The 25141-nt window shown below is 49.0% G+C and overlaps 3 protein-coding genes and 1 long non-coding RNA gene across 8 annotated transcripts in view; 3 read left to right on the top strand and 1 right to left on the bottom strand.

Moving 5' to 3' along the window:
* The window catches only part of CLIP1 (CAP-Gly domain containing linker protein 1), a 60863-nt gene extending 49468 nt beyond the window's left edge, over positions 1-11395 (top strand). Inside the window, exons 22-28 of one of the 3 annotated variants that reach the window (XM_063415544.1) lie at positions 3603-3655; positions 8219-8336; positions 8586-8745; positions 8853-8899; positions 9627-9632; positions 9739-9863; positions 10484-11395. In XM_063415544.1, the coding sequence (XP_063271614.1) occupies positions 3603-3655; positions 8219-8336; positions 8586-8745; positions 8853-8899; positions 9627-9632; positions 9739-9863; positions 10484-10706 (732 nt within the window). In that variant the 3' untranslated portion in view covers positions 10707-11395. Of the gene's footprint in view, positions 1-3602; positions 3656-8218; positions 8337-8585; positions 8746-8852; positions 9864-10483 lie in introns of those variants that run through there. The other 2 variants (XM_063415542.1, XM_063415543.1) reach the window with 2 other exon arrangements.
* A 792-nt stretch (positions 11396-12187) lies between these two features.
* VPS33A (VPS33A core subunit of CORVET and HOPS complexes) lies at positions 12188-20245 on the top strand. 2 transcript variants are annotated; one of them, XM_063416180.1, is made up of 13 exons: positions 12188-12327; positions 12399-12464; positions 12544-12671; positions 13140-13329; positions 14108-14224; positions 14573-14747; positions 15399-15592; positions 16882-17008; positions 17157-17224; positions 17706-17843; positions 18206-18343; positions 18504-18672; positions 19084-20245. In XM_063416180.1, exons 1-13 carry the CDS (start codon positions 12226-12228, stop codon positions 19275-19277), a joined length of 1806 nt encoding a protein of 601 aa, XP_063272250.1. In that variant the 5' UTR covers positions 12188-12225; the 3' UTR covers positions 19278-20245. The 2 variants fall into 2 exon arrangements, with proteins under 2 accessions (XP_063272250.1, XP_063272251.1); XM_063416181.1 differs by lacking the exon at positions 19084-20245 and having other exon boundaries at positions 18458-18646.
* Positions 20246-20925: 680 nt separating this feature from the next.
* On the bottom strand, positions 20926-23600 carry LOC134560318 (uncharacterized). Its single transcript, XR_010082711.1, has 2 exons — positions 23464-23600; positions 20926-22312 (listed from the first exon to the last, which is right to left on the bottom strand). It is a non-coding gene; the product is annotated as an uncharacterized LOC134560318 (long non-coding RNA).
* Positions 22228-24982, top strand: LOC134560317 (uncharacterized). Of its 2 annotated transcripts, none has more exons than XM_063416186.1 (2): positions 22228-22360; positions 23483-24982. In XM_063416186.1, exon 2 carries the CDS (start codon positions 23524-23526, stop codon positions 23656-23658), a length of 135 nt encoding a protein of 44 aa, XP_063272256.1. In that variant the 5' UTR covers positions 22228-22360; positions 23483-23523; the 3' UTR covers positions 23659-24982. The 2 variants fall into 2 exon arrangements, with proteins under 2 accessions (XP_063272256.1, XP_063272257.1); XM_063416187.1 differs by lacking the exon at positions 22228-22360 and adding an exon at positions 22428-23371.
* The last annotated feature ends 159 nt before the right edge of the window (positions 24983-25141 follow it).

Raw genomic sequence — 25141 nt, 5'->3', positions numbered from 1 at the left:
CTCCCCACTGAAAACAAAGAGGATTTAGGATGTATTTCAGAATACTGTGTAACTTGGTTGGACTTGTGCTGTGCATGTGTCTGCTCAAACTTCATGCCGTGCTGCAGCCAGGCAGTGGGTCCCAGGGAACAGAACCCTTGCAAGGTGTTTTTCTGGTGGTACTTTATTTTTTACTATTATATCTCAACATGTTGTTGGAATCCTAAAATGGGCAAGTTACTCAGCTTGCATCAGTGGTACTTGCCAAAATATGAAACAGATTTACAGCTCCTAACGTGGTGGGTTTAGTTCTTGTGGAGCGGTTCCAGTGACAGGCACACTGTGAAGGAATCTTTGGAAGATCTTGTCCAAAAGATCCAAAAGCAGGAATGTAGGAGAGTGAGGTTTGTGTCCTGCCTTTCTGAGAGAGCGCCTGTGCAGGGAGGGGATCCTGTTCCTGTGACAGGGCACAGGCTCTTCCACCCTGCAACAGGACTGGTATTTTAAAAGCCAAGAGCCTGATTGTTCCCTGAGGGTCCTGTTTGGAAGTCCTGAGGATGGGTGACGGCAGCCCTGGCCAGTTTGTAAATCCTTTTAGCTGCTGGCAGGAGTAATGCTGGGGCTCCTTGATCCTCAGGAGCCTTCGGAGGTGACGAGCAGAGTCCCAGACGTGTGGGCTCAGCACTGACTCATTCCCCATCTGAGGAGCAGAGTGGGGAGAGCACATCCCAAACAGCCGGTGGGAGCTGCTCCCCACTCCCACAGGCTTTCCTAAATTATTGCAGAGTCCTTGAGGCAACCTGTTATTTTGAGGGAGAGTTGTAACTTCAGAATGATTTGGCAGCACTGGTCAAATCTTTCTGCACTTTGTCACCCGGGAGGGCCCCAAGGGAAGGGACCCCTCTGCCCCCGGGCCGCGGTCACTGCGCTCGGTCCGTGCCCTCCCTTGTTTGCAGCTGGCCTGGGGAAGGAATCCTGCTGTGTGCATCCTGCTGGCTGTGGATCTGTCAGCAGGATCCTCTCCCTGCCAGGACAGGCAGCTGCAGTGTGGGAAGCACAGGGATGAATCCATCACCTCACAGGCTGGAATGGTGTCAGCTCAGCTCACCACAGCCTGTCCTGCCTGTGAGGAGATGGCTCCAGGAGCAGGGATCTGGAGGATCTGCTGGAGCTTGGATGCACAGCCTGTTTGCCTTCTTCAGCCCTTTGTGTTGCACTGTGTCCCCTTCTGCGAGGAAGATGTGATCTGAATCTCGGGAATTGGGAATGCTGCCTGCTGCAGTTCCCAAACGTTGTATTTGAGCCCTGAGATCTGGTGAACAGCTCGGCCTCCCAGAAGCCTGGGAGAGGCCTTTGGTGTCCCAGGTATCCCAACACCTCCCCTCTCTGTCACACCACGCTCAGGCACCAGTGGCCACAGGCTTTGGGCTCTCTGTGGGAAGCAGGAAAAATGGCACCACGAAGAATCCTCGTGGAGGTTTTGGAGTGTCCGTGGTGGCAGGGAAGGGTCTCCCACAGCAGGACTGCCCAGGAGCTGCACATGGTGCTCCCAGAGGTTTGGGGAGGGAGACAGAACACAGCAGAACCCAGGGTCTGTGCAGGTACCTGTGAAATGCATCAGGAGGGGGCAAACACGGGATTGGGAATTCTGAGCTGTTGCTGTGGTAACCACATAAATTCTAACAAGTGTGTTGTCAGTTGGGTTAGAGAATCTGTGGCTGCTTGTGACACACTTTGCAAAATTAATGAATCCTCTTTCATGAATGATTTATCTGGGCATCTAAAGGTTAAAATGTCTCATGCCAAAGATGCTGAGGGAGCTTTTCTGTATTGATCCGTTAATAATTAGCTGATTGTAATTAGTTAAAAGAGTCACATTCAAATAGATACTGAGCTTGGGGAACTTTCCTGGCTTCAGATTATTTGTTGTGACATTTTGGGAGCTTCAGACCTGTTGGGGCATTTGAAGTTCATTGGAGAAGGTGTGGAAATACCCAGCAGCTCAGCTGGCCCATCTTTTATTAACGGTGTGCAAGGTCTGCTCCGAGGGTGACTGTAGAGAAATACCAGTGCTGCAGAGGACAAGGAATCCAAAAACCCAGCTGGGGAGTGTGATGGGCAGGGGATGAGTGTCCTCACTCAGAGATCTGCAGGAGGAGAGGGGCCTGGACCCCTCTCCTGGAACCCAGGTGTCAGAACAGGGTCTGGAGATGCGGCCGAAGCTGCAGCTCCCTGGGAGTCACATTCCTCAGACTTGTGATACTTCTCCCTTTCTGTCACCAGTCTGTACAGATGTCAGGAGTTCACACAGGCTGTCTCTGGGCAGGAAACAAGACAGAAACCGGGAATCAGGGAGTGCTCTGGTGCTGCTGGTGAAACTGGGTTTTGACTGGGTTTGATCTGCAGGAAGAACTTGGCCATTCCCCACAGTGCCTTGGCTGCTCTGCTCTCCCACAGTGGTCACTTGCCTTGAGAGACACATCTTGATTTGCTTTAAGAATTATTTATAGAACTCTACACCCTTCTAGTATCTATTTTTCGTATCAATAAAGTTGACTGATTAAACCCAGTGAAACAATGGTGGTTAATCCCAAACCTGGAAGGTTTAACAGCACAGGGAAGGAGAAGGTAACTCAGGAAATGTGGAGGAGATGGCTGCTCTCAGTGAGCTGCATTTAGCTGAGAGCTGGGGGCTGGCAGACACCCTGCCTGCTCCAGGAAACTTGTTTAACACCTTCTGTGCCAAACCTCAGGGTCTGCAGAGCGCTGAAAGAATTCCCTGTGTCAGGGACAGGAGCTGCTGTCAGGGCTCTGAGGTTGCCATTATAAATGCATGTGTTCTGACCTCGTGGGTGAACCCTGGAAGCTTGTGAAATCCCACTGGAGCCTGTGCTCAGGGAGTGCTGGTACAGACAGTTCTCACAGCAGTAATTGCTGGCTTTGGGCATTGAATAAGAAGGAAGGAGGAGATGGTGAAAAATAATTAATTTGCCTGAAAATTACTTTTTTTCTTAACCTTTTCAGAAGGTTGCCCCAGTGTTTCTGTGTTGGGCCTTTGCGGTTTTGTTGTTTTGCGTTTCCTAACCCAGTTTAGATCCAAGAACCAGCAACAATCATTTCAGTTGAAGGCTTTGTAGGTTTTAAGGGCTTAAGAGTGGCCTCACCGAGTTACAGGATCAGGATGTGGTAACAAACACCAGACCAACAGCTTTGGGATCAATAATTTATCTCTGAAAAACGGGGCAGTAACAAATCCAGATCAGTGGCACAATGATCCAGCACAGCAAACCCAGCAGTTTTAGCTGGGCTGAAAGTAAAGGCCAGGCCCACAAAGGGTTCTTTGGGGTGGGTGGGGTCTGCAAATGTCCTTTAACACCGGCCTCACTCCTGTGCTCTGTGCACAGCACGTGGGAATGATCTTAAAGCACCTCCAGCCCTCTCCAGCTGCTGGTTTGGTCAGTGAGCAGTTTGTGTTTGTGCCAGTAGAAAATCTGCTGCTTTGGGGGTCTGGGGGCTCTGCAGCCTCTCCCACGTTTATTTTATGATAATGATGCTCTGATATCTTATACCAGAGAAACAATCTGTAGTGTATTAACTGGAGTCTGTCTGTGCTTGTGTTCTAGCTGGAAGAGGAGAGATCAGTACTCAATAACCAGTTATTAGAGATGAAAAAGAGGTAAGTTGTTCCTGCTGATGTGTGTTTAACCCCACAGTCCTGCAGAAATGGAACACAAAAACACTGCTAAGAGCTGTTCTTCTCTGTTCTGTCATGGTTAAAAGTTGTTGCACTGGTTGGATTAGAGATGGTTCCATCCACGTTTGCTTTAGTTCCACACCTCCTGCATTGTGGTAATTCTGATTTGCAGTGAGCAGTTTAATGTTTGGTTTTAGTCTGCTCTTGAATGTTGGATTGTCCCCCAGTCTGATAAAAAGTGTGTGCACAGATCTGACCTGGCGAGCTCTTGAAAAATAATGGACAATGCAGTGATGCTGAGGAGGGCTGTGAGAGGAAAAGGAAAGAAAAGTTACTTTGTTGAAGTAACTTGTGAAAAGCACTTGCTGCTCTCAGGGTTTTGGGCCGTTGAGTTCCTTGCGGGTTATTGCAGTTCATTCAGCACTGCTTTTAAATGCCAGATCTGTCCTGTGCCTGGGGCATCCCTTTGTAAGCTGCTGCTCAGGGAAAGGTCCCAAGTCACAAATCGGAGCCTGCAGGGTGTGCAGGGGAAGCTGCTTGGCCCCTGTGCCGTGAGGGGAACGGGGCTTTCCAAAAGCAGTGACATAAATCCTTAGAGAACAACACAGCTCCCCACGACACCTCAGCTGTTCCAGGAAAAACAAACCAACCCTGCTAAATGGATTGGATTTGCAATGGTCACAACAAAGAACAGTGAGTGGCTTTGGGGTGTTTCTGCACATCCTTGGCCACTCAATATTGTCATTGTTCCTTCCTCCTCCCTGACACTCTGTTCTCAGGGAGGGAGCTGTTGTATCTCCTGCTGTTCCAAGGCCAGCAGGCACACGGGTGTTTCCCAAGCCAGTGCTTCCCCCAAAAATGTCAGAGCTGAATCAGCTGAACCTGCAGCTGTAACCAGCCTCACGAGCTGCATCGCCAGCCTGCTCCTGAACATGCTGGAAAATGTTTCCAGTGTAACTCCTGGGAGTCACTGAGGAAAGGAAGGAGGGAGCGGGGACCGAGTCATTCAATACTTCCCAGCAGTTCTGTTTCACAGAGAACATTTTCAAAGAAAAATTCTTTGTAAGTTCTACAGAGGAAGGTGTGTGGTTCTGATCTTCCTTCTCTCTGTTTTACTCTGGATGAGCTGCCTGAAATAATTCAGACTATTATGAAATCAGTGAAGTGAATTTTACCATGACTTTACCTTCAGTCAGTTACACTGAGATGCCTCAGTTTGTGACTGCCTTAATGACATTGCTCAGCAGTGTTGAATAAACTGCAGTAGAAGAGGAAAATGAGCAACAGGAACAGGGGAAAATGAGGAATAGGAATAGGAACAGCCTGGCTGAAGCTAACTGCAGGCTCTGGGGCTCAGAACACATCAATGTGGCATCCGTGCTGATGAAAAAAGTTTGGTTGAATAAAGAGCTAATAAGGAAAAATAATGAAAGAAGTCTCAGAATTGCCAAATCCCACAGAATTTGGTGATGGGAAGATGATAATTTCCTCCTTTTGCCTTAAGAATTCGAGCTGTTGAACAAGAGCCATCTTTGTGTTTCAATGAGGTCAAATCTCCAGCTGTAGTATTCTCACCTTCCTTCCACCCCCAGGAATTCTCTCCCTGTGTTTTAGCATCCCCTTGTAGGAAATAATCCAGCTGGGAGTGCCAGGAGTTTGGTGTTTGTGGATCAGGGGGGTTCTGTGTGGCTCAGCTCGTTGGGTTCAGTGTGGGTTGCTGTCTGACTGTCTTTGAGCTTCGCTGTTTATCGAGACTCATTTCATTCCTCTCTCTTCCCTTTCCTGCCCTTGCCTCCCTTGCTATATCTGTGTGTCTTTAATGGTAAGACTCAAGAAAGTCTATCCACGTTACAATAAATAATTTTTTTTTTTTAGTAAAGTTGTTGTACATATTTTGGCTGCCTTTGTCCCTTGGTGTCTTGCTTTTGTTTTGTAAAACACTCAGCTCTATATAAATATATATATATAAAATGAAAAAAAAAGTATATATTTTTTACCAAAACAGAAAAGGCCCTTGGTGCAAATATTGTTCTTCCTTACAGATTTTGCATTTGTACTCCATTTTTCTAACATGTGGTTCTTGTTATCTTGCATTTTTAAAGCTTACCCAGTAGCACTTTAAGGTATTTGCTTCATTCTTAGAATTTCTTATTTTTGTAGTAAGGGAAGAATCTGGGTGATTTTTTTTTTTTGTAATGTTAATCCAAAACAAATCCCTTTCTCCCACAACTTCCACACACTGCTCAGAACATGGTTTAAACTTCTCAAGAAAATGAAGTTTTAAAATGGCATCTAAAGGAAAAAGTCATTTTTACTATTTTGATTCCCCACCTGCTGGTAAGCACATATTTTGAATTTGAATTGGCAGGAAAATAATTTAAGTTCACTAAATCAATTATTTTTTTTTCAAATAAAAGAAATAGTTTCCAAAATGTTTTCCTTGCAAGCTCTCCCAGTGCAGTTATTTCCCACTGATCACCTGCTCTGCAGTTCCCTGTGACTCCCACTGCACACGATGCTCCAGCAGCAGCCAAGGCTCTGCCTGGGGGTGACCTGTGATCCACACCTGGATCCACACCTGGGCATCTGCACCTTCCTTGGTGCAGCTTCTCCAGTTCCAGCAGTTTTGGGTCCCCCACTGGAGCAGCTCCTGGAGAGACTGTCCAGGGAAAGAAAACCCCAAGCTCCAGCACAGGGACCTTCTTCCCCTCGTGTTTTCTCTCCTCTTTTCTTCTCTCCTTTCTCTCCCCTTGTGTTTTAGCATTCGAGGCTCCTGTATTGAGTCTGTAAATATTTTATTTCTATCCTGTTTGCCTTTTGCAACACCTCAGCGTTGCGTGGTTGAAGCCGAGCCCGACAAACGGCGAATTAACCACGTTTGTGCCAAAGGCATCTGTTTGGTCCTGATCTCTCCGTGAAGATCTGACCAAGTGGAAACATTGGCTGAATCACAAGCTCCTGAGCATGGGCTGAGTCACTGGGGCTCCATCTGCCCTTCCCCTGCTGCGTGCACAGCACGGGGACGCTCGGGAGAAGCCTCGGGTGCAGCAGAGCTTGTGAGCAGCAACTTCCAGATGTGACTCCCAGACGTGCTCAGGGTTTACCTCCCAGCAAATCCTGGATTTGCAGCTCTGCTCTGTCAGCAGCACGCCAGGCACTGGTGGCACATCCCTTCCCTCACCATCCCCTGCCTGTGATCTTGAGAACACAGAGGTGGCCGTGCAGCTTTGAGTGCTCTGCTGGCCCCAGGGGTCCTCCCATGCCAGTGCCCTTCTGGGTTTTATTAACGAGACTGTAACTTGTATTTGAATGATCACACAGTCTGCAAGTTGTTGTGTTTCCACTTCTGTTGATTCTCTCATTGTAAAAATACACCAGAACCCAATCAAATTTTGGTTCTCGTTTGGTAGCTGCCTCAGCTTTTCTAAACCCCAGATTCTCCACTTGCTGCTTCATTCCCAAGTGCAATCTGAACAATGAAAGAATTGTGTTGATTGTGCTCTCATTGTTGAGTTTCTCTCGAGTGGGTGAGATTTCCTGTGTTTCATGGTCTGGGTATCGTGGCTCTCACTAACTGGAGACACCACAGAGATGGAAACGTTTCCATTTGAGCTCAGGAGCTGTCCCCTGAGCATCCTCCCACGTGGGTGGGCTCTGCTCCTGCTCCCTCAGTTCAGAACCCCTGCAGGAGCTCAGAGCTGCCTGCACTGAGGAGCCACTTCCTCCTGGAGAGAAGTAAATGGTTTGAAGTCACTTTTTTGTTGTTTTCTTTTTTAACCAAAATCTTTCAGCTTGTAAGGAAATTTGTAGCAGTGCTCCTCCCATCCGAGGACAGGTGCTCACTGTGTGTTCTGTGGCCTGTCAGGAAGATCAGCTTGCACCAGTGTGAGGGTGTCCCAGCAGTGGTGCCTTAAGGCAGGAGCTGTAGGCAGAGGTTGTATCCCTGTTAGATCCACAGAAAACACTGGGAAAGCTGGATAACTACACAGAAGGGAGCTGTGCCTGCTTTGGAGGATTTCTTTTGAACCCTTCTCCCATGAAGTCAAACAAATCCCATGTGGTTTCTCCATGTGCAGGAAATGGTGATGTCACTGAAATTAGTGAGGACCAGCTGATATTTCCAGCCTCATCCATGCTTTGCATGACAAATTGTACAATGAGCTTTGCATGCCCGTTTTGTTGCTCGTTAGTAATTTTCAAGAAGTAACAAAACTCTCAAGTTAGGTTTTGTGGAACATTGTGCAACATGTTTGTTTATCCTGTATCTCCCCAGTCTTTTAACTTGCTCCTTTAAATTCAAATGGATACGGTGCTATGCAGATTCTGGCATGTACTACCTAGGTAAAGTTTTTGCTTTGTTTCCACAGTTGTAACACCTGAAATGTTTGTACATATATAAAACCTTAGTCAAGTAGTAAATTGTAATTTGTTTTTTAAAAAACACTTCTTAAGTATTTTAGTATTTGAAATTAAATGAAACTACTTTAGGCCACTACAGTTACCCATTCATTAGATGACTTCTGGTTTTACTTGGTTTTCTTTTAGAGAATCAACTTTAAAAAAAGAAATCGATGAAGAGAGAGCATCTTTACAGAAATCCATCAATGTTACTAGTGCCTTGATCACACAAAAAGATGAGGAACTGGAGAAGCTCAGACATGAGGTAAATGAGGGATGGATGATTCCCAATTTCAGTTAAGCTGCAGCCAGAGGCTTTGTGTGCTGGCTCCTGAGGTGCTGCTGATCATTCTTCTCTCACGTGGCATAGTTAAACCTTAGCATCAAATCTTCAGGTGCCTGTGCTGAGCCAGGTGACTCCTGGCACGGGGTTTTGGTGGCTGCTCAGCCCTGGCTTCAAGGGCCCTGGCCTTGGTGCTCTGGCTTGGTCCAAGTGTTGTCAAAACTCTTGCAGATCACGGTGCTCCGCGGAGAAAACGCCTCCGCAAAAACGCTGCAGTCGGTGGTGAAGTCACTGGAGTCTGACAAACTGAAACTTGAGGAAAAGGTGAAGAACTTGGAGCAAAAACTCAAGGAAAGCAACGAGCAGCCTTTAACTGCAATGAGCCCCTCAGGTAAAGCGAGAGCCGCCCCAGTGTCCGTGCCCCCAGCCTGTGATGTTATTTCTGGCTGAGCCATGGCACGAGTCACATTGAACCTTGTTTGGCTTTTTCCTTTGAAGGTGATGCTGCTACTCTGCTTCAGGAGGAAATTGCAAGAGAGAAGCAGGTACTGGATGTGCACCTGAGCATGCTAAACCCGCAGTGGGGCTGTAGGAGAGGGGATATTCCTTACTGGGGTTTGTCAGTCTGGGGTTTAACAGGCAGATTTACCTTGTAGCCTGTCAGCTTCTGAAGGGAAATGTCAGTGGCAGTAAATACTGAGAATCAAGTGATGAGTGATACTGGAGAAACAGTTCAGATCATGGGAATGTGAGGAAACAAGCAGAAAATGAGGGTGGCAAGTTGTGCCCTGCAGCCTGTCTGAGGTGCAGCCCAGCAGAGCCCTCACTGCTCCTTGGCCTTTCCAAAGGTTTCTTGGATGTGCATGAGGAAAAGCTGGAGCCCATCTGAAGCTGGTGCTTGCCATCCTGGGGAAAAGGGCTCCCTCAGCTCCTGGGTACCTCTGAGCTCTGCAGTTCTCCCCAACTGCAGAACTGGACTCAGAACAAGCTGGCACAGGAAGATGTGATTCAGAGTAGGACAGTCACAGTGACCTCATGAAGTGCCACCTCACAGGGGCCTGTGCCAACAAATGCCTAGACAATATGAAAGAGAATCACCTTCTCCTCATGATAAAGCCTTTGTTAGATCACGAATGTCAGTCACAGTGATTAAAAAATGTCCTTCCCAGTTGTGCAGCCACAAGAACTGTCATGAATATACGCTAACCAATCTTTTTCTGGTTTTCTGCTTCCCTGAATTCACCTGCTGATGGCAACCCTTCCTTCCACCAGGGCGAGGTTGGTCCCATTTCTTTCTCCCCTGTTAATTTGCCGAGTGTTCCTCGGTGGGCTGGGGCGGTGCCATCCCCTCCCCTCTGACTGTCCCTGTCCTTGGCTCCCCTAGATCGACTTCCTGAATTCAGTGATCGTGGATCTGCAAAGGAGAAACGAAGAGTTGAACTTGAAGATACAAAGAATGTGTGAAGCAGCCCTCAATGGCAACGAAGAGGAGATAAACAACTATGACAGGTACAAATCCTAAAGGAAACCTCGGCTCTTGCTTTGGGAATTGCTGGTAGAGCGGGCTGGCAGCTGCACGATGCACCAGCCTGATCTCAGCTGTCAGGAGGGATAGACAGAGCTTTCCCTGCAATTCAGTGGTTGGATCAAGCCTTCTCTTTACACTGTGGTGTAACTGGGGCTGCAAATGGTGCTCTGTAGTTGGCAGTCACAAGCACTGATGTACCGTGACGTGTCTGTTGTATGACTCTGGCCCTTCCCAAGTGCAGAGGAGTCTTTGCTCCTAAGAGGCTGTGGCTGTGTTGGGATGGGAAGAACCAATCCAGAGAAATAGAACTAAAACCTATTTGATGTAACATGACTTCAGCTCTCTTACGGGAAAAGAAAAACTGTTTTGCATGTGTTTCTTTTAAATGTCTCTGTGCAAATATTTGCACAAACAGCAGCTGGAGAATATTGGAGTCTAGAGGATTGTGGGGGCACTGCAGGGTGGCAGAGGAGGGTTTGTATCCTGTTTTGGTTGAGCTCTGTGGCGTTTCCCGAGTGTCGGTGAGCCCGAGCTGGCTGCAGGGCCGCGGCCCTCGCTGCTGTGTGACAGAAGCACTGATGATGCTGTGCTGCCCCTGCAGTGAGGAGGAGAGCCTGTCCAAGAAGAAGCCGCGCCTCTTCTGCGACATCTGCGGCTGCTTCGACCTGCACGACACCGAGGACTGCCCGACGCAGGCGCAGGCGCTGGAGGAGCCGCCGCACTCGGCGCACCACGGCAGCCGGCGCGAGGAGCGGCCCTACTGCGACACGTGCGAGGTGTTCGGCCACTGGACGGCCGAGTGCAACGACGACGAGACCTTCTGAGGGCAGGGACAGCAGCCTGGACTGTGCAGCACCAGCAGCCGCCGTGCTGAATGTCAGCACAGGGGACAGCTCCCCTGCGCTCCCCAGTCCCTACGAGCAGAAATGCTTTGCTCTTCCACTAATAAATACCCCTTGTCCCTTTTTAACAAACTTCGGTGAAAGATAAATAAATGATTTAACAAGTGACTTTATCCTGTTTCTTCCCAGGTTCTGGGTTTGTCCCGCCCTTAACAGGAAATGCTCCTGTGCTGTTGGATCTCTTGGGAAAACATGTATAGGAATGAAGCACTAGAGTTATATTAAAGCTTATTTAAATACCTTTAAAATATGCTGTTAATTTTCATATTTGCACTAAACCATTTTAAGGCTGAATTTGTACATTTAGATTTTTAAGCTTTTTTTTGACACTGGACTGAGTTGAGAAATATTTCATCTTTATTTTCATTTACTCCTTCGGTTGCGATGTCGCTCGGTGCCGTGAGCTCTGGGTTGTGGTTTGGTGTGAAACGTGGAAGTGATGCAGGTAAGGAGCTGCTGGGGTTTTGAAAACCTGTATGCTGTGCACAGCTGTGCACACCTGGAACAGTTTGTGGGCCATCCCTGTTTTGCATTCTTTACGCTTCTATATAGTGAGTGTGGTGTGTGTGTATATATGCATATATATAATAAAGTTATATTTTGGAAAAAAAGTGTTTTCTGCATTTCCATTTAGAGTGTGAGGGCTTCCCTGTAGGGCCAGACATGCCCAGGGGCTGCACTGTAAGTCACAGAATCCATCAGCTGGGAAGGGACCTCTGAGATCACCAAGTCTGTGACTGAACACCCCCTTGTCAACAGGACCAGGGTACTGCTGAGTGCCACGTCCAGTCCGTCCTTACAGATCTCCAGGGACAGTGACTCCACCACCTCCCTGAGCAGTATTTAATCACCCGTTCAATGCAGATCCCTCCTGATGTCCAACCTGAGCCCCTCCTGGTGCAGCCTTAGGTCATTTCCTGTCCCTGTTCCCTGGGAGCGGAGCCCGGCTGTCCCCTCCTGTCAGGAGCTGTGCAGAGCCTCGAGGTCCCCCCCGAGCCTCCTTTTCTCCAGGCTCAGCCCCTTTCCAGCTCCCTCAGCCTCTCCTGGGGCCCCAGACCCTCCCCAGCTCCGTTCCCTGCCCTGGACACGCTCCTCAGTGTTCTCCCTGAATGGAGGGCCCAGAACGGGACTCAGGTGTGGCCTCAGCAGTGCCCAGCGCAGGGCGGAAGCAGTTCCCTGGTGCCGCCGGTCACGCTGTCCGTGGCGCAGCCCGGTACCAGTGACCACACATTACACACATGACACACACGAGACACATGACACGCATGACGCACACGTGACCGCGAGCGCACACACGCGCTGGCGGTTGCTGGGTGTGTCCCCCGCACGCTCCTCGGCCCCGCCCCGCGCTCTGTGCGGCTGCGCGGCCCCGCCCCTTGAGCCCGCCCTGCGGCCCCGCCCCTCGGCCCCGCCCCGCGGTCACGTGGGCGGCCCGGCGGCCATGGCGGCGCACCTGAGCTCGGGCCGGGTGAACCTCACGGCGCTGCGCGAGGCGGGGCGGCGCGAGCTGCGCGAGTTCCTGGACAAGTGCGCGGGCTCCAAGGTGGGCACGGCGGGGCCGGGGGGGGACACCGTGCGCTGTGCCCGATCTGATCCCTCCCTCCCTCCCCGCAGGCCATCGTGTGGGACGAGTACCTGACCGGCCCCTTCGGGCTCATCGCGCAGTACTCGCTGCTCAAGGTAAGCGCCGCGGGGGCCGGGGGGAGGCGGCCGGGCCCCGGCGCTCCCGCACTCGGCTGACGGCCGTGCCTCCACGCAGGAGCATGAGGTGGAGAAGATGTTCACGCTCAAGCCGGGCCGGCTGCCCCCGGCCGACGTCAAGAACATCATCTTCTTCGTCAGGCCCAAGCTGGAGCTGATGGACATCATCACGGACAACGTGCTCAGGTGCCGCGGGCAGGGCGTGAGGAAGGGCCAGGTGTGGCCCGAATCCCCGTGTGCTTTGTCACACCTGCGCAGGGAACGAGCAGCGATGTGCACACACCAGACTGCGGCACAGCCGCTCTGTGGCTTAGGTGGGGGTGTGAGACACCCTGGGCAGGGGGCCTTCACTTTGGCTGCAGTGCAGAGGGTGCGTTCCTCTCTGTAAGGATGTACACTCCTTCTAATTAGCTGGAATGAGTCATGCTTGGGTTGCTGTGCCTTTTGGGAAGTGCAGGACAGCCACGTCCCCCTGCCCTGGTGTCAGAGCTGTGGCTGCACACGGCTGGACACTGACACACAGAATCCAGGAGTCAGCAATAACTCAGTGCAGCGCTGCTGGTTTGTGTGAATCCACTGCCCCCTGCCCGTGTCCGTGCTGCTCCCGTGTGCAGTGAGTGACCGTGTGCTGTGCTCCCGCTGTGGCTTTTCCAGGGAAGACAGAGGCCGCTCTCCGCAGAGGGATTTCCACATCCTGTTCGTGCCGCGCCGCAGCCTCCTGTGCGAGCAGTGGCTGAAGGAGCAGGGCGTGCTGGGCTCCTTCATCCACCGCGAGCAGTACAGCCTGGACCTGATCCCCTTCGACGGGGACCTGCTCTCCATGGAGTCCGAGAGCGCCTTCAAGGTGCGCGCTCGCCTGGAGGGAGGAAAAACGCCCTGTGGGTTTGTGCTGGGTGTTGGTGCAGCAGCCCTCAGAGGGTTTGGGAGTGACCTGCACAGCAAGGAAAGGCCTTGCAGGGCAAACCTGGCTTGGTCCTGAAGCCCAAGCTTCCCTGTGTGTTTTCACACTAAATGCTGAAGGAATGGTCACTACACTGAGCTGCACTATCCCAGCTCCTCCAGCTTTAGCTGCTGGGGTTACTGTCACAAGTGGAGCATTCCCGAGGCTTAAAGCACTCAGTTGTCACAAGGAGCCAGCACGGTTTGGGTTCCTGCACAGCCAGGGAGCCGTGTGTGATGGTTCTCACTGCCCTGAGCATTGACAGCTGCCACATCCCAGCTCCGTTCTCCTTTCCCAGAGTGCTGCATCCGAGGACAGGGCAGTTTGGGAGTTTCATGGCCCTCTCTGTCCTATGTGTAGCCCAGAGGACGTGTCATGGCTTGCAGCTGTAATGAGGTGTTGGTGCTCAGATTGGCCTAATTAGCAGGAAAGGATCCTTCCAGTCACTTTCTTTTACTCCATCAAACTGGATTTGTGTCGGGAGTTCAAAAATATTAGTGTCTGGTCATCAAAAAAACGATTTCATGTAGTGACAGCACAGATACTACGGTCCATATATGCCAACAGCCATAGTTTGTCCCCAGCCCGTGTCTCCTCTGAGCTGTTCTCATGGGCCCTGCTCTGCTGTGGAGGCAGCTGTATTGGATTGCCACCCTCCATCAGAATCCCTCTTGTTCTTTAGGAGTGTTACCTGGAGAGCGACCAGACCAGTCTGTACCATGCAGCCAAGGGGCTGATGACGCTGCAGGCTCTCTACGGAACCATCCCGCAGATCTTTGGGAAGGGCGACTGTGCTCGGGTGAGGTTGAACAAATGCACCTTGTTCTTTGGAACCGCCTTAAAGAGTGTTTGGTTAAATGCACCCCTGGGTTCTTTTAATCCAGCCGTGACACATACACATCCTTTTTGTTTCTCTCTGATCAAACAGTGGTTTAATTGGTATTTTTTGTGGTGAGGGAACAGCTTGAGGTGAATGCAGTGTTTTGGCCATCGCTGTCTTGCTGAGCTGCAGAGAAGGACTGTTGTTTTCTCAATCCCATCCTGCCCCATCCAGTCTGTACCTCCTGCCATCCCATTCCTTTCTGAGCATGTGCCTGCAGGGCCCAGAGGTCACATCCACAACCAGAGCGATGCGATTTCCTTGCAGCACGTGGCCAACATGATGATCAGGATGAAGCGTGAGTTCCCTGGCAGCCAGAATTCCATATTTCCCGTCTTTGACACCCTGCTGCTGCTGGACCGCAACGTGGACCTGCTGACGCCGCTGGCCACGCAGCTCACCTACGAGGGGCTGATAGATGAGATCTATGGCATTCAGAACAGTGAGTGCTGCGGGTTTCCTGTGTCCTGGGGCAGCTTGCAGTGTGTTGGCTGGGTTTGTGCCTCACTAAATGTGATGTGGGAGCAGCTCAGCTGAAATCAGTGTGGGGTTTGTTCAGTCCCAAGCTGGAACCCCTCAGGATCCGCTCTGGCTCTTTTTGTCTGGGAAGGGGAGCCGAGTACAGTCTGTGGTTACTGAAAGGGCATCTTTTGGCTGTTGGCTGGGTGCAGGCACAGTGACACAACAGGAGTGTGTGAGTGGGAATGTTAATGTGTGCCTTCAGCATCCATCCTGCCTGACAGGACAGGGGCAGTTTGTGAAATGGCATTTTCAGGATGCTCTCCTACTCTTCAGGGGTAAGAAAACTCCAGAGAGGCCTTCATGCTGGACTGGACTGGCTGCTGGGCTGCCTCCAGGCCTTGTGAAAGAAGGGCAGCTGGCACTTGGGTTCTGTTGTTTGTGTAGGTCCCTGGCTGAGTGCAGGGAGACTCTCCTCAGTTAACACACAGGCACTCAGTGTTTTGAGTGTTAATATTGCTTTGCTACTCAGAGCTGTTTCCAGCTCAGGGGACACATTTTCACAGCCTGCTGATCTTAACTTCTGCTGATGAAGTTCCAGGCCTTACAAGGTTTATTTCTCTGCATTTGGTAGCTTATGTGAAACTCCCTCCTGAGAAGTTTGCCCCGAAGAAGCAGGGTGAGGGTGGGAAGGATCTTCCCACGGAACCCAAGAAGCTGCAGCTGAACTCTGCGGAAGAGCTTTACGCCGAAATCCGAGACAAGAACTTCAACGCTGTGGGGTCAGTGCTGAGCAAGAAAGCCAAGATCATCTCAGCAGCCTTTGAGGTGAGGCCTGTGGCCAACAGTGCATCAGAAAATTCACAGTCTGTGTTCAGCAGGGCTGGGATTGGCAGCTCAGGCTGCTCCCACACAGTAATCCCCCATACAGAGAAAAATCAGGAAGCTGTTCCTGTCTGTTCCCCTGAATGTACTTTCACAGAGTATTATGGCTGGCATCAAAAACAGAAATGTGCAAAAGACAGTTATCTTGCAGGAGGTTTGAACTGTAAATTCATGCCTATGTGTTATCTCAGACACATCTGGAGAGCCGTGTAGGACACGTGTGTGGTTTTGTTGAAAACATCCTGTTGATGATTTGTAAACTGAGATCCCATATCTCATCTTTCTGACCTTATGGGGACTCTCAAGAGAACTTGTTTCACTTTTTGATTGTATTTCTTTGGGGGATGCTTTTTTAGCCTCTTAATCTCTGCCACATCTAAGACAAGGTGGTGGTATCTTAACTGCAATCCTGAGTGCTCAGCCTCATCCCCCAGTGCTGCTCTGCTTCTGCACTATTAGTGCTGGAGTTGCTAAAGATGGATTGTTTATACTGCTTGGTAAAAAAAGAGAATTCTAAGAAATTGTCAGCAGTAAAAGGTGATAATGAAACAGCAGCATATTGGCAGCAGAGGACTTCTTCAATCACATGCTCCATCATGACTCTCCTGCCTGCACTTGCCTATTTAAATCCTTCACATATGAGTCAAATTATTACTATTTTTATTCCAAGTTGCAGCAAGAGGCAAGTAGCCCAAATGCAGTGCAGACCTCTGGAGCTGAACTCTGGTGCTTCAGCACATCCTCCCTCAAAACCTGGCATGTTGGTGCCACCAAGTAGAGTGAACAGCAGACCCTGCCAGCCCAATTCCTTCACCTTTCACTCCTGCTCCAAGGGGAGATGGTCCCCAGCTCTGACAGCTCTGGCCTAGAGCTCCCTGTCAGCAGCAAAGTAATTGCTTTGTGTGAAAAAAGGAGTTTTCCCTGGTAGGGAAATTGAGGAGCAGCTAGTGATGGTTGGAGTCAGACAAATGTGGATAAAATTATTTACAACACCGGGATAATGGAAAATAACAGTCTAATTATCCTGCTGTATTACATGCTGCCTCTCCCCATGATCCTAGTGCTGTTACAGGTAATGCTGTGACTCCAGTGTAAGCATCTAAAGCCCTTTGTCTAAAAGGCTGTGTGTCCTTAACTCCCTACGGGGAGTGCAGTAAAAACCCTTCATGATAAAATGCTCTGGTTGGTTACTACCATGAACAAGGCCTAACCCAAGTGATGGATTTCTCCAGGAAAGGCACCACGCCAAGACTGTTGGGGAGATTAAGCAGTTTGTGTCCCAGCTGCCTCACATGCAGGCGGCGAGGAGCTCACTGGCAAACCACACCTCCATCGCAGAGCTCATCAAGGACATCACCAGTGAGTAGGAAAAATTAAAAACTTGATGGACATCACTCTGCCTGGCAAAAACTGGCTTTGTTCCATCTAGTGCATCTCTGCTGAAACGTTAAATGTAAAACATAAGCTGTCAGTTGCTGTTGTATTGATTTTCATTCTTTTCCCACAGCATCTGAAGATTTCTTTGATAATTTAACAGTGGAGCAAGAGTTCATGTCTGGAATAGACACAGACAAGGTAGGTAGATAATGGCAACAAGAAACATTTTTTCTTTTTTTTTCCTTTTTTGGGGGTTTTTGGGTTTTTGTTTGTTGTTTTTCATTTTGTTTTGAGAGAAGAAACATCTGATCTAGAGGATGTGCAGTGAAATGGATCTGAGTTACCTGGCACTGCCTGTGCACAGCTGGGGTGCTGGACCTCAGAGCATGGGGCACCCCATGCTCTGAGGGATCAGTGGAACACAGAAGACGGTTAATAAGAGTTTTTCAGTGCATCAGGCAAACTCTGGCTACTGAGTGAGGAGCTGACACGCTCTAGGGAGAGCCCAGGTGGAACCAGAGCTGGGTCACTGTTTTGCAGATGGTCCCAAGCTGCCCAGAGAGCAGCTGCTCCTCTTTCTTGCTGTTTTGGAGATCCAGGCAAACCAGATCTTTCCTTCCATGTCTGATGGGCACTTTAACAATTCTTTAAATAACTGCTTATGTATTTTATTTAATAGGTGAACAATTACATTGAAGACTGCATAGCTCAAAAACATCCATTAATCAAGATCTTGCGTCTCGTTTGCCTGCAATCCGTGTGCAATAGCGGGCTGAAGCAGAAGGTTCTGGACCATTACAAAAGAGAGATTCTCCAGGTTAGGCTCTAACATTTGCAGGGATAAATTCCTGAGAAAATCCACATCAGATCTTCAGCTCTACACTTCTAGACAGACACATCTTACACCTGAATAATGTGCACAGAGGGAGCACTGGGGTTTTTTTGGGTGATACTTGGGAGGTGCTTGGGTGTGTTACAACATGTAGATACAGAAGTTTATATCACTTTTTACTATTATAATTTAAACATTCTAAATTGGATATACTCTAGAGAGATCTTACATGAAATGCTTTTTTAAACATCTTTTTTAAACAAACCTCTTTGCTTTTTTTTTTTCTGTTTTAAACACTGGTCGTAGGTTATTGCCACAGTATTAAAGGTGATTTGTTCGTATTGCAGACTTATGGCTATGAACATATATTGACCTTGAACAACTTGGAAAAGGCTGGACTCCTGAAACCCCAGACAGGTGGCAGGAATAACTACCCAACCATCAGGAAAACGCTGCGCCTGTGGATGGATGATGTTAACGAGCAGGTAAACAAACAGGCGCCTCAGCAGCAAACATTACCTCTGCCTCCACAATTCTGTGCAGCAGGAAAACCTCCTTTTTTATTTCATGTTACTGATTTCTTTGAGGCTGTTTTGCAGCACAGGGCAGCACTGACCTGCTGCTCCCTCCCTGTGTGTCCCGCAGAACCCCAATGACATCTCGTACGTGTACAGCGGCTACGCCCCGCTGAGCGTGCGCCTGGCCCAGCTGCTGGCGCGGCCGGGCTGGCGCAGCATCGAGGAGGTTCTCAAGATGCTGCCAGGGCCCCACTTCGAGGAGAGGCAGCAGCTCCCCACAGGCCTGCAGAAAAAGCGTAAGTTTGGTGTTGTTTTCCTGTGGTTTGCAGAAAAATGCGTCTTTCTTTGAGCAGGGAGTGAGGCAAACTGAAATCAGGGCAGGCAGAGTCCAGGTGTCTGTCTCATCCCCCTGTCCCACAGCAGTGTTGGACTGACCTAACCCTCCTCTGACAAATGGTTTAACTTGTCATCAGGGTACTAAAATAAACCCTAAACTTACACCGTGATTTTAATAAGTAATGTTATGTGAAAGAGGGTCAGCACCACTCTCAAACAGAAGCACATCCTGGAGCAACTCCAGAGCTGGAGCATCCTGTGGATTTGTGTCCCAGCCTCGAATTCCAGTCGTTTGAGTTTGACTGACAGTTGATGCAGGGAGCTGTAAAGATCAGACCAAGCCAACCTGGACCCTTTTTGTGAGCCCACAGGTCAGCAGGGTGAGAACAGAGTGACGCTGGTGTTCTTCCTGGGCGGGGTGACGTACGCTGAGATCGCCGCGCTGAGATTCCTGTCCCAGATGGAGGACGGAGGCACAGAGTACATCATTGCCACCACAAAACTCATCAACGGGACAACCTGGATCAAATCCCTGATGGAAAAGCTGGAGCCTGCCCCGTTCTAGGGTGCATGGTGAGAGACAGTGAATGTGAGAGCCCTGTGTAACACAGGCACGGCAGCTGCTGGTCCTGGCTCGGCTGCGCCCTTGGGGACACACGGCAGTGGAGGGAGCTCTCCTGGGAGCAGCTCGTGAGCAGTCACCCTCAATTCTTCTGCACTTGTGTTCCAGCTGTCTGTGGAACTTCCACGTAGACAAGCAGGGTTGGAAGGCACTAATGGTAAACAGGGGCAAAGAGAGATCCCTGCTCATGGTCTGACCTGGCGGCCAAGTGCTGGGGCAGCAGGAATGAGCTCTGGTCTCTCTTTGGCAAATTGGTTTTTTTCTTTCAGTTTAGCTTTGGTGGGAGATGTGATTTCTGCTTTTTACCCTCCGTAAGGTGCTGAGGAGGCAGGATGTTCTCTGTTCCTGACTTCATGCCAGTATTCCCAGACTGTTTGTCTGTCTCTGGTGCCTGGTACATTCCATGGATGCACTGGATGTGTCAGTCAGAGATCTGTACACAGCTCTACCTGTGCTCCTTGAGCCTTTTACTCCACTTGTCCCCTGAAGGGATCGCTGTGAGGTGAATTCTTTGTCCTAGGTACACCCACCTGACTCTGGAAGGCTCCTCCAGAGTATGAATGACATCAGTGTGTCCTGAGTTTATGGCTGAAGGCACAAACACTCCCTGTGTGGGGGCCAAAAATAGCAAGAGCAGGGACCCAGTAAACAGTGGGTTTAAAACAGACACCTTTTTCACCCCCCTGTTCAGGTTATAAACTGTGGTACTTGTCACAAGCTGTTGTGGAGCTCAAACTTATAAAATGGAATTTTCCATGGGCTTGGTGGCTGGGCCCTTGGCAGGCTGAGGCAGCTCCTGGCTCCAGAGGCCGGGAAGGCAGAGCAGGGTCCTTGGTGCTGCCTCACATTCCACTGGGGAATCTTCCACACTGCATTCACTCTTAAAGACAGCTTTAAAAAAGCCCACTCCTCACCTTAAATCATTCTCTTAGCAAACATTTCTGCCTTATGTATAATACATCCCAATAACTCCCTTCATTTTTCCAAGCTGTCACAGTTGTGACTGTGCGTTTTGGTCTGTTCTGTTTTCTAAGAATGAGTTCTGCCAAGTCAGACCCTCCACAGAGCCCTTCTATCTGTTTATTAGAATGAAATAAAATAAAGATGTATTTAATCTTTATCTGGAAGTGTTTGCACTCTCTCTCTATTTACAAAAATAAATTAAATGAAACCCTGCACTGTGGTAGCTGTATCCTTGTCTCCCTGTCCCAGGATAACTGAATAACTTATGTTGAATATTTTTCTAAAACCCACGTGTTTTTTAATAAAGGCTCATGCAAAATTTCATTCTGTTCTGCCACCTACCATACTACTTTAGATGTACTTGTGTGATTTCTTACATTTTGATGAAAAATAATCATTTCAGTCATTTTAGTTTCTACTTCAGGTGGGGAGGCAACTTGTAGACAGACTTAACAAAAAACATGCTGCAACTTCAATGAGTGCAAGAAGAGCAAACATGGATTGTTTGCTCTGCAAGTTCCACTTGAAGCAGCTAATTTCAGAGTATTTAAAAGGAAACCTGAATTAGGTTTGGATCAAAAATTAGATGTTACTGTGCAGGGAAAAACAAATTGACTCAGATTGTCCTTGGGTTGGCCTTGAGGGTCTTTGTAGTAATTTCCAGTTTGGGGGCGTTTTTTGTTGTTTTATTTTGTGGGTTTTTTGGTTTGGGTTTTTTTGGTTTTGTTTTTGTGGGGGGTTGTTTTGGTTTGGTTTTGGGGTTTGTTTTTTTTAAATCTTAACAGTTGAACTAATCCTAAGGACATACTGACCTGTCTGGTTTCTGAGCTAAAGTCCTGCTGTGTAAAAGCCACACTACAGGTGAATAAAGGAAAACAAAGACTGTCTCACCTTTCCCCTGGCCAGCAATCAGCAACACAGACAAAACTTTTTTTGGTAGGAGTTTACACCAGACACTTGCTAAACTCTGAATTCATCACCAACATTGCTGCCTCTTTTTTTGCATCCTGCACCAGCACTGAGCTAGAACCGTGTAACCACTCCACCTAGACAAAGCCTCTTCCTGGAACTATTCAACAACAGAAAAAAAGCCATCCTGACGCTGATCAATTCCCCGGAGGAGCAATTACTATTTAACAGGCTTCCTGGGCAGCTGATGATGTTCTGTGTCTGTCCAAGGCCCTGCTGACCATGCGGGTAATAATTCGATAACAAGAGAACCTAATTAAATTAAGGGACCATTTTCTACATCATAATATCTTTGTAGGTAAGAGATTTGATTTGCAGTATGTAATCTTCCTTCTCTCTGCTGTCTGCATTACTACCAAAAAAAAATAAAATATTAGCCAACCTCTGCCCCAAATGACTTTTACTTTTCATACAACATTATCAGAAGCAGTTTTGCTAAGAATAAACAGAGCCTGGCTCCCTCCTCGCCTCATTGCAAAGGAGCTGCAGCATTTGAGCTCTAAAGGTTGGGATGACTCCTTGGGAGGGAGGGTAAGGGTGACACTACAGCAGTGACCTGGGGACAGGAATTGGGCTGCCCTCAGCCCTCACTGACTTTTGGTAAAAGATCCTGGCTCAGCCTGCACAGTCCCACGCAGGGGATGAGCCCCAGCTCTGTGTGAGCATCCTCCTCCCCAGGTGGCTCACAGAGCACAGGGCACTCAGGGAACACAGCAAGAGGCACTGCAGCCTTCGAGATAACAGAACAAAACGTGTGAGATGACACAACGTTTTGTTAGAGGCAGAGCTCTACATCTCAACAAATGCACATTTTGATGTGGTGACTCCGTGGCACTCTGGAAATGCTGCTGCCAGAAGCCCTCCAGGGGCAGGGGAGTGTTTGGCTGCTCGGAGCACCACGGCGCTGTCGGATCATAACCGGTGCTGACCACACCTCGAGCTCAGTCCTGGCGTGGGCTGCACACACACACACTCTGCTCCTGCTCCTGGATCACAGCGGGATCAGCCTGCAAACCCCCTGCAAGAGGGACAGCTGCAGGACAAAACTAGGGAGAAACAGGAACTTGCCGAAGTTGAGCCCATCATCTGCCTGGGTAAGCCGTTTGTTTCTTTATCAGCATCTTTCTAGATAACCAGAAATCTTGCACAGCCTATGCACAGAAAACTGTAGCGCTCTGAACAGCAGAGAAACCACAGCTGGTTTAAAAATGCTGTAACTCCTGTACTGTGTACATGTGCCTGAGCAACAGCTCAACACCAAAATGTGAAATCCTTATCACAAGAGCTCTTTAAAAAGCATTCTAAGCAGGACAGGAATTCAGTTTAGTTTATCTGGCTTTAGGTTGTTCAGAAGAGAAGTAATCCTTCTGGGTTAGTTTTTATCCTTTTGGGTTAGTTTTTATCCTAAGTCTGATTTTAAGCTCCCTTTTTGTGCTTGACCAAGAGCGTTGATATTGTTGATCAGGCACAGCTGTGATCAAAATTTAAAAGAATATGTCAATTGAAGAGATAACAGAATTTTTTAGGTGAGTTTTCACAGCTTCAAATCTAAGAAGCCAGTGACTTTGGGGAAATGTTCAGATTTAACTTAACTAACAAATAAGCAATCACTTCCAAACAAATGTGTACCTATGACTATACAATACTGCTAGAAGATGAATTCTAAGGCATCTTATACCATATCTCCCATTTAACGGTTATTTTTAACGCAAGATATAAATATTTGCCTGTGCAAACTTGTATTTAAGCCTCAGCTTTCGTCACTCTTAAACAAAAGGCTCAGTTTGTGCCAGTACCTCCATTAGACGCAATTATAGAATTAAATATTAATGGTGGCTTCCTTGGAGGAATTGACCACTTTGATGAGAACACGCTGTTGGTAATGCACCACCAGCAGCCGCTCTGATCCTGCCGCTTCCTGGACGCACAACCACAGCCCCAGGGGAGAAATTCAGGAGGCAGCTGGACTCTGTAACAGCCCCCAGCCTCGCCCCCACGGCCGTGCCCACTGCCTGTGTCTGTGTTTCCATCTGCTTCCTTACCAGTCCTGATCTGGAGACTTTGAACAGATCCCAAACTCTCTTTCAACACCTTGGCAGGACTCTGTACGTGGTGATCACTTCCAGGTGATCCCCACCCCTCCTGACCACAGGATTTCTCCCCACGGCAGGGCGGTGTCCCTGCTGTGAAGACTCACCTTGTTCCTCTCCTTCCAGGCCGAGGAGGAGCAGGGAGCAGCCAGGGAGCCGGGAGAGCCATGCCGGACTCCTTCGCCATCCACTTCCTCAAGGTGCTGCGGGAGCTGCTGGCCTTCGTGCTGTTCAGCTACACGGTGCTGCTCGGGGCGCTGCTGCTGGCCGGCTGGACCACCTATTTCCTGGTGCTCAAATGAGGGCTCTGCCCCTGCTCCTGCTCCCACGGGCTCTCCACAGGCTCCAGGGCACAGCTCCACACACGGGATGGAGGCTCCTTCCCCCTGCGCCAAACCCGCGAGGGTTCTGTGCTGTCGCTGCCTCGCCGCGGTCTTATTTTCCTATGTAAAAACAATAAAGGTTAAAAGAAAGGGTATCCCCGTGCGTGCACTTTACAGATCCTTGTGGCTCTCGCAGATTCTTTGTGTCTCCCGGGCGTTTGTTTCTGTTCTCTGAAGTATTTAAAAGCCTCCCAGCAGTTTTCTCCTGATGTTCCCACCCTGCCGAGCGCAGCACAGGGATGCGACACCACGCCAGCATCTCAACAAACAAGTCCTGCCTTGTCCTACCCTGCCTCATTAAGGGTGTGAAGGCAGACACAGAAATTACTTGTAATTTGTTTTAGAAATCCTGGGAAAAGACATTTCAAATCAGCACAAGGTTCCCCTCTCCCTACAGTTTTATGAGGTACAGGGTTGTTACCTGGCGCTCTCGGGTGTGCCAGGATTTTGAACAAATGTTTAAAGCATAGAGTTAGATGAAGAATGTGTGATACAGCACTGCCTCGGCAAAGTAACCTGTGCTGACTGAGTCTCTAAAAACAGGAGAGAGAATAAGAATTCCTGCTACAACTAACAAGAATAGATTTAATTGATCAAGGCTGTTTTGTGTGGAATTGCAAGGGAAACCTTTGCTGGAGAAGGTGGAGATTAACACTAGCACGCAACTACTAAAATCAAAGCAGCATCATGTACTTTAGAACAATAAACATGAATTAAACCAGGGCTGTGAAGAGGACTGCGTTGGTCACGCTCTGTCCCTGCTGGAATTCCCTTTTACCCAATGGAGCTGATTGCAGCACAGGTGCAAAGTTGGGTTTTTTAGTTTCTTCCTTATCTTGGGGGTTCTGCCCAATGTCCTCATGACCCATAAATTCCACATTCCTTTTCTCCAAATCCTTCTTCCCAAGCTTTGTTCACCTTTCCTGGCTCTAATGTCACTGCAACACATCAAACCCTAAACCTTATCAAGGCAATTCCACCACCAGGTAATTCGGTTTTCCAACACCTGGACATCGCTCAAAACTGCTGTTGTTGGTTGCTCTCTTCACGGATTAAATATTCATGTTTAAATATTATTATTATTATTATTATTATTATTATTATTATTATTAAATATTCTTGTTCGTCAGGCTTGAAAGCTACAAAACCAAACACCAAAGAACAACCCATCACACATTCCACACTTTGTAACAATTAGGTAAGACCCTGTTCAATAATCTCCATCACATTCCCAGCAACTGGGCTCCCAGAAACTTGCCTATTTCTGACCCTTGCCAAGTTGGACATGCCGGCGAAACACAGAGGAGGTGTCTCCCAACACGACTCGGGCTGCACAGGGCAGTGAGGGCGGAGGGGACGCGGGGACAGCTCTGGGGACATTCCTGGGGACACCTCCCGCTCG

The sequence above is a fragment of the Prinia subflava genome, chromosome 19 (assembly GCF_021018805.1).
Source record: "Prinia subflava isolate CZ2003 ecotype Zambia chromosome 19, Cam_Psub_1.2, whole genome shotgun sequence".
In the NCBI taxonomy this organism is placed as follows: Eukaryota; Metazoa; Chordata; class Aves; order Passeriformes; family Cisticolidae; genus Prinia; species Prinia subflava.
Note: the sequence above shows the minus strand (reverse complement) of the source record. Positions and strands in the feature narration are given on the sequence as shown.